The 12,052-nt window shown below is 38.8% G+C and overlaps 1 protein-coding gene across 2 annotated transcripts in view; it reads left to right on the top strand.

The window, feature by feature from the left end:
* Positions 1-11,837, top strand: part of farsb (phenylalanyl-tRNA synthetase subunit beta) — a 38,371-nt gene extending 26,534 nt beyond the window's left edge. The window contains exons 17-19 of one of the 2 annotated variants that reach the window (XM_061925399.2): positions 9,055-9,202; positions 9,428-9,700; positions 9,775-9,912. In XM_061925399.2, coding sequence (XP_061781383.2) covers positions 9,055-9,202; positions 9,428-9,700; position 9,775 — 422 coding nt within the window. In that variant the 3' untranslated portion in view covers positions 9,776-9,912. Of the gene's footprint in view, positions 1-9,054; positions 9,203-9,427 lie in introns of both variants that reach the window. The other variant, XM_061925398.2, reaches the window with a different exon arrangement.
* The last annotated feature ends 215 nt before the right edge of the window (positions 11,838-12,052 follow it).

The following is a 12,052-nucleotide window of genomic DNA, read 5'->3' as shown; positions in this document are numbered from 1 at the left end:
ACATTACGATAGCACGTACAAATATGCATGAAAACACTCCTACTGACACCACACATGGGACGATTTAGTGAGTATGAACAGTTTAAGTTATATTATATAACTTACAAATGTTGCTTGGAGTGATGAATGGAGATTCCATACAAGTAGAAACGCTATGGACGGCTAGAAGACTGAACAGCACTTATATTTCCGGTTGAAAGACTCCCCGTGACTGCGTGGATTCCCTCCGGGTACTCCGGCTTCCTCCCACCTCCAAAGACATGCACCTGGGGATAGGTTGATTGGCAACACTAAATTGGTCCTAGTGTGTGAATGTGAGTGTGAATGTTGTCTGTCTATCTGTGTTGGCCCTGCGATGAAGTGGCGACTTGTCCAGGGTGTACCCCGCCTTCCGCCCGATTGTAGCTGAGATAGGCTCCAGCGCCCCCGCGACCCCGAAGGGAATAAGCGGCAGAAAATGGATGGATGGATGGAAGGACTAAAAGGAAGGACACTGCAGAACCTGCAGTAAGCATATTTGTCCAAAAGATGGCACCATAGCACAAACAATACCACACCTTATTAGTGTGTTTGCTTGTTTTTTTTAAGTCTTGCATTATGACAGTCAACAAAAAAACAACAATAACTTAGCTGCACTGTTTTATAAGCCGCAGAAATCAAAATGTAGGAAAATGTAGAGTCTTGTCGCGTATCATGAAATGTGTAAAAAAACACTTGAGTGCAAACTGGAGAATAGGGCCCTTTTAGAATAACAGTGGTGGACTTAGGTTGTATTTAGAAATGTTGCACTCTCAAGGTCTGAAAACTTGTAAAACTCATCTGAATGTGTTTTGGTTTCAATTTCTGCAGAGCCCTATATACTTAATTTAATTTTAGGTCTCCTCTCCTTGTCATTTTCCTTTCTATACATTCCCTCTAACACCCACCAGTCGCCTTTTTGCTATTCCCCTTGAACAGCAATTCTGCGAGGTCATACCGCAGGATATCCACACAGTAAAATCAATTAGGCTCAGGTGTCATTGCATAAAAAGGTAAGGGAAAAAGCAGGCAGAAGCCGCAGAAGGGAAGTGTGGGTTGAATGAGGAAAAGCAGTAAAGGGGTGCTGCTGGTGTAGCTAGGGGTGAGAACGTGGAAATCCTGCACTGTGGGAGAAAATATGGGAGTCACGTCTCCTTACTGCAGTGGCAAGCAGCAACGCAGACACAACCCACCCTCATACTGTGTGCATCAACTGCCCATCTGCACTGTACCCATGTTCATCCATCTTCTTCACCCTGTGCATCAATAGCTATTCCCTTGGTGCAGTTGTCAGGATATCTTTAACCCTTTTTGAAAAGTCATGCCCTATGCGGGAGCTCACCTGACACTAACACCTCCTCTCAGGATGTCTGCATCAGCAGTAGGGGACAGCACTGCGGTTCCCTCACCATCTTTTCTGGTGCAAGGATGTTGAATTGCTGTTAATAAATAGAATCCATATGAAACATGGATAAAATCCAAGTCAGGGGGTTAAAAGTGAACACTTATTTTTACTCAAGTAATTATTTGTATGGCTAATTTTTACTTTTATAGAGTCATTTTACTCTAAAGTAACGGTACTTTTACTGAGTACAATTTTTGGCTCCTCTACCCACCTCTAATGTATAAATAATTGTGACATGGACTATCTTAATGGCATACGTTACATTTTTTTTTTTTTTTTTTTCTACTGATGGTAGTGTTACCTTCTTTTCAAGACTTCCTCTTTCATTATTCAACCCCTCACCTACTTGCCAACCTTGAGACCTCTAAATTCGGGAGATTTGGGGGGGGGGAGAAGTATATTTATAGTTAGAATTCACTTAAATTAAAGTATTTCTTATATATATATATATATATAAATAAAATAAATACTTGACTTTCAGTGAATTCACTGTTAATAAATTGAAGTATTTCTTATATATATATATATATATATATATATATATATATATATATATATATATATATATTATTTGTGAATTCTAGCTATATATAAATATGTATTTTATTATATTATTATACTAATAATATTATATTAATATTATTATATAATATATTAATATTATATTATACATATAAATAAAATAAATACTTGAATTTCAGTGTTTATTTATTTACACATACACACACATAACACTCCTCTCTACTCATTGTTGTATTTGAAAGTGCAATGCTTTGCAGCCAGTAGCATAGCCTTTGAAGGAGCATAGGTATGGGCAGTGTAATATTCTGGGTTGGAGTCAATAACCAGGCGAGGTGATGAAGTTACGTCTCTTTACTTCATACTTCAGAACCGACTCCAACACTTGCCGTCAGGGTGTGCAATACAACGTAAACCGTTGGCCAACCAAAAAGTGACCACAGAACACAGTGTTCTGTGGTCACTTTTTAAACCGTTGGCCAACCAAAAAGTTACTTTTTGGTTGGCCAACGGTTTACGTTGTATTGCGCACCCTGACGGCAAGTGTGGGAGTCGGTTCTGAAGTATGAAGTAAAGAGCGGACGTGACGACAGGCTGTCCTCACTCAGGTCAGCACTGACCTGGAGGGGGGCGTGCCTTAAGTCCGGCTGAAAATCGTGAGAAATTCGTGAGAATGGTTGTCCCGGGAGATTTTCGGGAGAGGCACTGAAATTCGGGAGTCTCCCGGAAAATTCGGGATGGTTGGCAAGTATGACCCCTCAACTCAGACCTCTGCCTGTAAAAGAGTGGGTGAACAGTTAGGGTGGGTGATCCTACAATTTTGGGTATCAATCCAATAGCAAGTGTGTACACGCTAGGGCTGGGCCGATAAAACAATATCAATATGTATGGAGAGAGACACATAATCGATATCAATATGAAATGAGTTCGGTTAAACATTCAATATATATTTATTTTTTGGTTGGAAAAAAACAAAAATTATGAAGCAAGATTTGTTACAGGAAGTCACTTGCGCTCTGGAAACCCAGGAAACAGGAAGTGTCACTAAGCAATGGGAAGGACACGCTTACAGTCAATTATGTAAACTACGAAGATTAGTTGTGCCATTTTTTTGTCTCGCTTTGGCAGTGTGGATTCTCTGCATGGAGTGAGAGACTGTGATATCTTGATATTTCAACAGAAACTTGTCTTTAGTTTTGTTGGTTTTAATGCAGACGGTGCGGCAGCATCCTGACTCTTCCAATGTGTCGGTTTAATTAGTTACTTCCTAAACTACTCTGTGTAGTGTTCAATAAATTATACACTACTACCATCTAGTGTCACAGAACTAAAACTAACTTCAAATCGACTGCACTTACTTTACCATCTTAGCAGCACTTAATCTACTTGGCTACCACACACCTTCTCCACTGATAAATAGCACCCTAGGTAAGTTTGAAATTGCATTAATGTATTTATTGGCAGGCTTAAATAAGTCATAAAAAATATCAATATTGATCAATATAAAAATGTATCGTAATACAGTTTTCAGCCATATCACCCAACCCTAATATACCCAGCCATTATTACCGCTGTCGGTACGTTTTACTTAAATATTTTTCAAGATCATTGAAGGATTGTGACTGTTCCTTTCAATTGGTGATCATGATTGTAATTTCAACTAGAAAAGACCTCCGCCACGCTTTATTTTCAAAAGGTATGGACTCCTTTTGAGAAATCCGGAATCCAGATGTTGATCCGTATCACCCCCAAAAATAGAGCTACTTGTTCTTTATCCCACTTCTGACATTTCCTGAAATTCGCTTATAAGATTGCTTGTTGTAGTTCGGAATTAAATAAACGGAGTCATCCACTCTTTTCTCTTTTTTCAGTCATCCACTCTTTCTCTATGGGTGGAGGCGGGGATTCTAGCATACTCACAAAGAAAAGTTGAGACTCGTAAGGTAACACAGTAGAAATAATTCGGATCACCCCCAAAATCGTATCACTTCCTTATCCTTTTTGTGTTTGCTTTTTGGACATTTCCTGAAAGTTTCATCAAACTCCGCCGATAACTTTTTGAGGTTTGTTGCTAACTAACTGACAGGGAGACCCCGACAAATACATAATCACCTGGCGGAGGTAATGATCAGAATAACAATTTTTGGCAAACAAAAAAAAATGTCATGTCCAACTTATTTATGACATTTTAATATACAATTACTACATTGTAAGAAAATAAAACAGTCATCAAATTATTATAGTAAACATGTTTAAGCAAAATTAAGTCACCAGTGCAAAAACACTACACAAATGGCTCATTCAAATCTTCATAGCTTTTTACCCCTAAAGTCCTGCTGTCTTAAATGGACTCCCTTAGTTTGTAAACCATACAAAATGTAACAAAATCAACAATGTGACAATAGAAAAACTGATATTTGTGAGAATAAACATGATACTTATGTGAACTATAGATATGTGTAGACAGTATCCCGGTTTATTGACCGTTATTTAAAATGTTTAAATGTATTACTATTTCCATTGCGGGCATCCTGGTACACGTAGGTAGCCAACACCGACATATTTGTCCATCTCTATACTGGAACATAATCTCATATTTTAAGGTCCCACGCTGTACATGTTCCATTAAAGCAGTTCAGAGGGGGCGCATGCAACACTGGGAAACATGCTTTTTCAGTATCATGCTGTATCATTCTTCAAACCCTGCTTCGAAAAGCTGTGTACTACAAAATATGCTCATTGTAACCATTAATCATAAATCCCTTTTTGTTGGAAAAAATAAATCAGCACAAAGTTTTATATATTGCGCTCCCAAGTTGATGTTACGGATCAATTTGAATTTAATATTATTTATTTAGTTTATTTAATTCTATTTTTCAGTACCAAATGGTTCAAGTCGGTCAAAAAATGTTTATAGTTCAAATAAGGATTTAATTGTTTTTATTTCAGGCAAAATGATGGACTTTAAATATTTTCTCTTACAGACTAAAAACACAGTATAAAGTTATTTGTTGTAGATGTATTTCTTTTTTCGATTTCTTTCATGTTAATTAGGATACAATGTTATGCACAGATATACTTACAACAATTTTTAAAAACAAATGATACTATACAATAGTTTCAGCAGAGTGAAATATTTTCTTCTGTTGGGGGGGTTGTAGCAAATAACTACTAATTGAATCAGTGTGCTTTGGAAATCCATTAATGAATCAGAGCATTATGTATGTCTCGGTGCATGGGGATGTTGTCATAGCAACTTTTTTTCTCTTGTGAAATTTCTCCCAATTCAGTGTGCTGGCTTGTCAGTATTTTTGATCATGTTGAGCAAAATCCTTTGTCTCTCTATTACCGGAGTTCAGACACAGTTACAAATTGGATCGTCAGATTTTATTCCCAAAAATACATTTTTGTTCAAGTGACAAGGCACAAAATCTAATTAAAGTTCCACCACCTCCGAAGTATTCTCAGGAGTAATTATCTGCCACCTCTTTTATTGCTTGCCGCTCAGTGATGTTGAACTAAACGACATCTACTGTTCTAACATGCTTGCCAAGCTCTGCAGCTCTAATCACCAAATGCCTGGAAAATAGTCCTTCTGAGATCAGGCCTAAGGGTTTGGGTTAGTGTTAAAATAGGTTGATGGAGAGCTGAGCGGTGAAAGCTAATGTGGGAAAATGATTGACTTACATGGGTAAACAAAGATAGAATGAGTGACAGTAGAGCACTACTCTAGCTGCAACTGATTTCTCGTCTTCTTAAATAATATGAGGTAGACCTCAGAAATATAATATTTTTTAATTACATCTTATATTATTCTCTCTCTCAGCTCGGGAGTAGAGGGTGCATAACAGGAGGTGAAATGCCTGAAGAGGTAAGAGACGAGGAATGGGTACCGAATTTGGTACTTTTACAGGTAACGGCTGAAGTGTATCAGTACTACCAGGTACCAATTCACGTAAAATCAAATGGTGCGGTAAACAATTAGTGAAACACTCAAAATGGACTGCCTCTAGGTAATGTTACAATTTTGCATGCCAACAAAGCAAAATGGTGCTCAAATATACAGTCACTCTACTTTTTTTTCTCTCTCCGGCATTCATCGAAGACGAAAACTCCCTTTCCTTCTCCCTTATCTCTCCTGCGTGGAGACGCCCTCTGCTCTGCATGGCGAAGTATGACGAATTTGAGGACCAGAAATAGACAGAGAAATTTTTATTAAAAATGTTTCACTTGCTCAAACACAAACACTAGTCTGGATTGTTTCCCTAGCTGCAAGTGACCTGGCAAGGTCTTTGCTCTGAGATTTCCCTCGAGGACAGTGCAGCGAAAGACGCAACAAACTCCTTCCTTGTCTCTCATGTTCATACATACTGCTGTTGTTTGTTGACTTTCGTTGGACTGACTGGCTGTTACCACGTTTGCGAGACCACCAAGGTCGCGGAACAGAGACAAACGGAGCAGATTGGGACCCCCCAATAGAAGCCCAGTCTGAGATCCGCTTTTTTTTTTTTAATTCATCCTCCCACCGCATCTACATTTTTGTCACCTTTTTATGGCGCATCTACCTTTTTCCCACCTTTTTATGGGGCGCCATAAGCGTCTTCCCTTTTCAAAATGCAGCTAATTTACATTGGATTTGCCAAAGACTACCGATCGTTTGACTGTGAAGCACCAAACTGTGTTATCAGGAAGCACTTTTTGCGTCTCACAAGTAACAGCTTGTACTAATTGAAGTCGGAAGACTGGCGTGACACTTTTGACTATTTTTGTCGCCATCATCGATGTAAAAGGAACTAGTAAAAACAAAAAATTACGGAGTGTGCGATATTTATCTCATGTCACCAACTAAGGTACATTTTCTCCTTTTCCTGTTTACAATTTGGCTCCGTTATATTCCTTTCTACGCAGCTATTCATTTAAAAAAATATATAGATTTGCCAACTTTTTAATTTTATTTGCAGGTCAAATGTAGTGACTTTTTCTAATCCAGCAAATGACCATCATGAAACACCAACATTGTATCAGGGTGGTGTCAATTCAGCCAGTAAATGTGCCACACACTCATTTACCATTCACTAACTTTAGGCAATCAAATTATCAACAAACTTATGTGAACAGTATAGTACAGTATAAAACAACGTAATACCAACTAAATACAATTACTCCCATATTCACTTTTATCACAGAGTTATTTTGGCAAAAATAAAGTCAATTGTGCAAATGAACTAAACAGAATCCAAAACTGTTATTGGTTGTCTTTTTAAATGATTTAGCTTTTTGGATATTAACTGAGAAATATTTATCTCGTAATGTGGTATAGCTCTAATACTATTATTACGCTGTCCCTCCAGGATTTCCTAGGCTTGTTTTGTGATTGTTGTGGCCTAAAAAGGCTGAATTTGCGTTAGTGTTGTCTGGAAGTTGCAGCAAAAGTTGCAATGTTTTGAAGCTTGTTTTTTTGTCAGTATAATTTAATCCACCTTTTTTTTTTTACATTTTTATGAATTTGTAATCTGTTCTTTTTATGTAAATGAGAGATTATCATCACACATACCTGTCATGTAAATGCATGTCAACTACAAAGTCAATGTTTGTTTATTATATTACCCAGAAGGCTTAGCTCAGTAGACAGGAACTTGAAGTAGGTCTGAGCTATGCGGGAGGACAACAATAGTGCCAATAACGGGTTGCTATCAATGTTCCCTCTAAAGTGTGCGCCTGTGCAATTGCGCACTGCTCAAGCGTCCTTTGCGCACGGCTAATCTATACCACGAACAAAATCAAATAGAAAAATAAGCGCATAACAATTTTCGACACGACAGAGAAAACAGTTTTCGTCATCATTGTTCAAATATTGTAACGTCTGTCGAGACGCTTTGAGGACATAAATTCCATCGATCACTTTACTGAGCAAAACTCTTTATTGTCGGCCATAAACACATCACCAAAACATTCGTAAAAAAATTATATCTGGCAAAAGTGGTCATTTTCTGCTGTACAAACCAGACCAAAACCAACTTTGTTATATCAACAGCAGCCGCTCGCTCTTTCTCACTTGCGCCAACACATGCACATATGGCACTTAGCCAGTGATGCGTTTACAGCCACACAAAAAGTCGGACAACTCCAACACCACACATAAAGTGTAATTCCAGGTCGTTACACCATGATTTACCAATCAAATGTGTGTTTATTCTAGTGTCATTTATTAGGAATCTTAATTTATAAATATTAATCATGAAATGCTGTTAGTATATTAAATAAATACAAATAAAAATATTTTTTTTTACAAACAGGAAGTTGCAGGAATGTACACATGATCCCCTGCTTACATCTCATTGTGCAACATGTGAATGTTTAATGGAAACCAAATGCAATGTCTGAAAGGGGTACAAATTATTTCCAAAGCAGGACCTCCACCCAGACAAACAATAAAAGTACACAGTTCATGAAAAACAATATTTTTTGTTATTGTCACTGTAAGTGGGCCTAAACACTTATATTAGAAAATAACCTCATGGAAATGACTGTTGTCATTTGATTATAATAATAAGAGAATGTTGTCTATCTATCTGTGTTGGCCCTGCGATGAGGTGGGGAGTTGTCCAGGGTGTACCCCGCCTTCCGCCCGAATGCAGCTGAGATAGGCTCCAGCATCCCCCGCGACCCCGAAAGGAACAAGCGGTAGAAAATTGATGGATGGATGGATGGAGATTTGACTTGTTATTTAGTCAGGTTTGGGACAGGTGTGCTGCTGGTGTAGCCACAGTGCACATCTGATGTTGCTCACCTGGGCTCCACTGAATGCTCAGGTAGTTTTTGCTTTTGCTCACACACATGAAAAATTAGAGGGAACATTGGTTGCTATATTGTTAAACAACATTGTTCTTGCTTTGTCTACACAAGAAACAAACAAGTTTTGATTAGACTGTTGACGTGTGCGGTTAAGTTGCGGGCTTTAGACAAAGTTGCGAGGCAGCGCATAATTTGCAGGGATTTGTTGAATTTGTTTGAATTGGCGCGATCGCGACTGAAAACCCTTGGTATTGATACCATTAATAATTTGATTGTTCTGCCCTCCCCTACTTAAGGTTTTCCTATGTTTTTTCCAGATTCCACTTTTTTCCCCGGGCGCTGCGCAGAGATCTTTGTCCACGGGAAGAGCATAGGACATCTCGGGGTCCTCCACCCACATGTCGTCAACAGTTTTGAGCTGACGCTTCCCTGCTCCGCCCTAGAGATGGACATCGAGCCTTTCCTGTGAATTAACCTTCTTGCACTTGAATTAGTTTGTCATCAGTTGGTCAGTAAACAAGAACAATAAAAGAGGCAGTAGCAGAGTGTCCAGTTACTTTTTTCACTTAGCTTGCTAACTGTCCCTTTTATTCACTCTTGTATGTTTGTGTCTGTGAACTAACTTGTATGCTTGCTCAATATCTGGTTGTGTGCCTCTAATATGTGCTCTGTCGCTTTTGGTTCTTCCAGTGGCCAGACGGCTGAAACGCACCTCTCACACAAGGTTCCCATGCAGGAAGTCATCCAGCACAAGTTCCCCACTCAAGTCAAATCCCAACAGGCTACATCCTCCACAAAAACTGTGTTTGGAGACTTGACAACGCTTGTGGCTCTCAAAGCTTTAAATAATTTCCTGGCGGACAAAAGCTACATCGAAGGCTTTGTCGCATCTCAGGCTGACGCTGCCATCTTTGATGCCATTTCCTCTCCTCCGTCACTAACTTTGTGCCACCTCCTGCGCTGGTACAACCACATCAAGTCCTTCCACAAGGAAAGAGCAGACCTTCTTGTCGTTAACAAGCAATTTGTGCTCCCAGATACTCCTCCCACCTCCTCCAACAGCGATGAAGACATAGATCTTTTTGGCTTGGACGACGAGGCTGACAGAGCAGAGGCCAACAGAATCAAGGAACAGCGACTTGCCGAGTACGCTGCCAAGAAGTCCAAGAAGCCAGCTGTCATTGCCAAGTCCTCCATCGTTCTTGACGTCAAGCCCTGGGACGACGAGACCGACATGGCCAAGATGGAGGAGTATGTCCGCAGCGTCAGCATGGACGGTCTGTTGTGGGGGCAGTCCAAGCTGGTCCCAGTGGGCTACGGCATCAAGAAACTCCAGATAGGATGTGTGGTCGAAGATGAGAAAGTGGGCACAGATATGTTGGAGGAAGCCATCATCGCTTTTGAGGATTTTGTTCAGTCAGTGGATGTGGCTGCCTTTAACAAAATCTAACTGGATGGGACCAACCAGGTAAAGGAAGCAGCTTCTTAGGGTGTCTTCACACTTGTCAGGTTTGCCTCCACTAACCAGATTATAGTACAATTTCTTTGGCATCATTTCAATATCGGTGCACAATTAACCACTTTAAATGTGTATCTTGATCCAACGTCTGGTCAATTCTTCTTTCAGAGGTCTTATCGATTTACAAAATATACAGTATCCTCCAAACCCTCTTGTACACCACAAAATAACCCTCCAACAACATCACTCAGATGAATATCTCACCACCTACAAAGGCTAGGATATTTTGTATTCATGTCCCAGAGAATATCTTCAACTAAGGATGCTTGTCTTGAATAAGTCACAATGAGAGCAATAGCACAATAACACTGATCAATAGTCAATATTAGCATTCCAAATCTTGATCATGATATAGGAACAGCATTATTAGCACAGAGATATCAATGGCCCATCAGAAATGCTAAGAATGATTTAAAAAAAAATTATAGTTCACTTAATTGTTCCTGTACATGTTTAGTGTGTTTATCAAGAAATTGTTATTAAGCAAAGGTTTCCCAAGTATTAAAAATGTAAAGTGAATCAATCAAGGTTCTTTCGTTTAGGATTCATTACCCAATCTCTTATCCAATAGGAAATTCTGATCAATTCAACATATCCCTTATCTTTCTGCATGTGCCCGCCACTTTTTTAAATCCATTTTTAAAGCTGCTTATGACACTTCACAAAGTAAATCATGACCTAATGTATCACTTTCCACCCTACATTTGTCATTTTTGGTTTAGACTGCTTGCTCCGCTGATAGTTTGTTGTTGGAGTGTAAACACAGACCACCAAACTCCTACGCTCACCGTCTGAGTTGGGTCTCAGACTCGAGTGCTGAGTAAGGCAAGTGTGAACGCTAACCAAACCGAAAAATGAAATACTGTATATCACCAAATGTGAAATAAAAGTTCAATGTTACGGAGAGTCAAATTAGGACATTATTAAATAATACATCTAATCATTTAAATGTGCCATTATTTATATTTGCATTTAAATGCTGAAATCTAATTTATTGTAAAAGTACATTTAATTATTTCAATATTTAATGATTTCATTAATGTAATTATTCCACATTTTTTTAGGGCTGCAAGTATCGAATTATTCAGTGGTTGTGTAATCTATCACTTGGTTTGTTCGATTAATTGAGTAATCGGATAAGACTTCACAGCCTCAACGTGTGTTTTAGGGGAAAAACATCTAAACTATTTTTCTAGCTTACCATAATTGTTTGTCTTTGTTCCTAACAAATGTGTATCATTAACATTATAATTGCAGTTTAAACACGTGTGGTTTAATAAAAAAATTAAATTAAATTACTGTTTGCTACCAGACCAATCTCGGGACCCACAAACTACCGCTCTATTGCAGCAGTTGCGCAGAAACTGTCCACATTTCTAAAGTTCCAGGCACTCCATGAGGTACGGATTTTCTCAATTTTGGTTGGGAACTTTTAAATCAAGTTACTCAGCCTTATTTGGTTCAGTGTGAACAGTTACCGGACCACACTCGGGACCAGTGTACCGTGCTACAAGTGTGAACACACCCTCACTTGTAAAAGATTCTTCTCTGCACACAGTCCAATAAAGCTCTCTTCCTGAAGAGCGCTTTAAATTTTTTTTTTATACTCTATTCATCAGACATGTTTCCCCTCTGAACTGAATCTACCATCTGTCTCCCGCCTTTAAAGAGAACTTTGCAGATAAATTAGTCTCGTAAATAGCCTGACGGCTGTTACAGCATTCTTCGAAGCTTTACTATTCACTTTTTGTCTGCGATGTTCTAAATATTGGAATTTTAGCTGAACGGATTAGACT

This window comes from Nerophis lumbriciformis, linkage group LG30 (assembly GCF_033978685.3).
Source record: "Nerophis lumbriciformis linkage group LG30, RoL_Nlum_v2.1, whole genome shotgun sequence".
In the NCBI taxonomy this organism is placed as follows: Eukaryota; Metazoa; Chordata; class Actinopteri; order Syngnathiformes; family Syngnathidae; genus Nerophis; species Nerophis lumbriciformis.
This window is presented reverse-complemented; position numbering and strand designations above follow the sequence as displayed.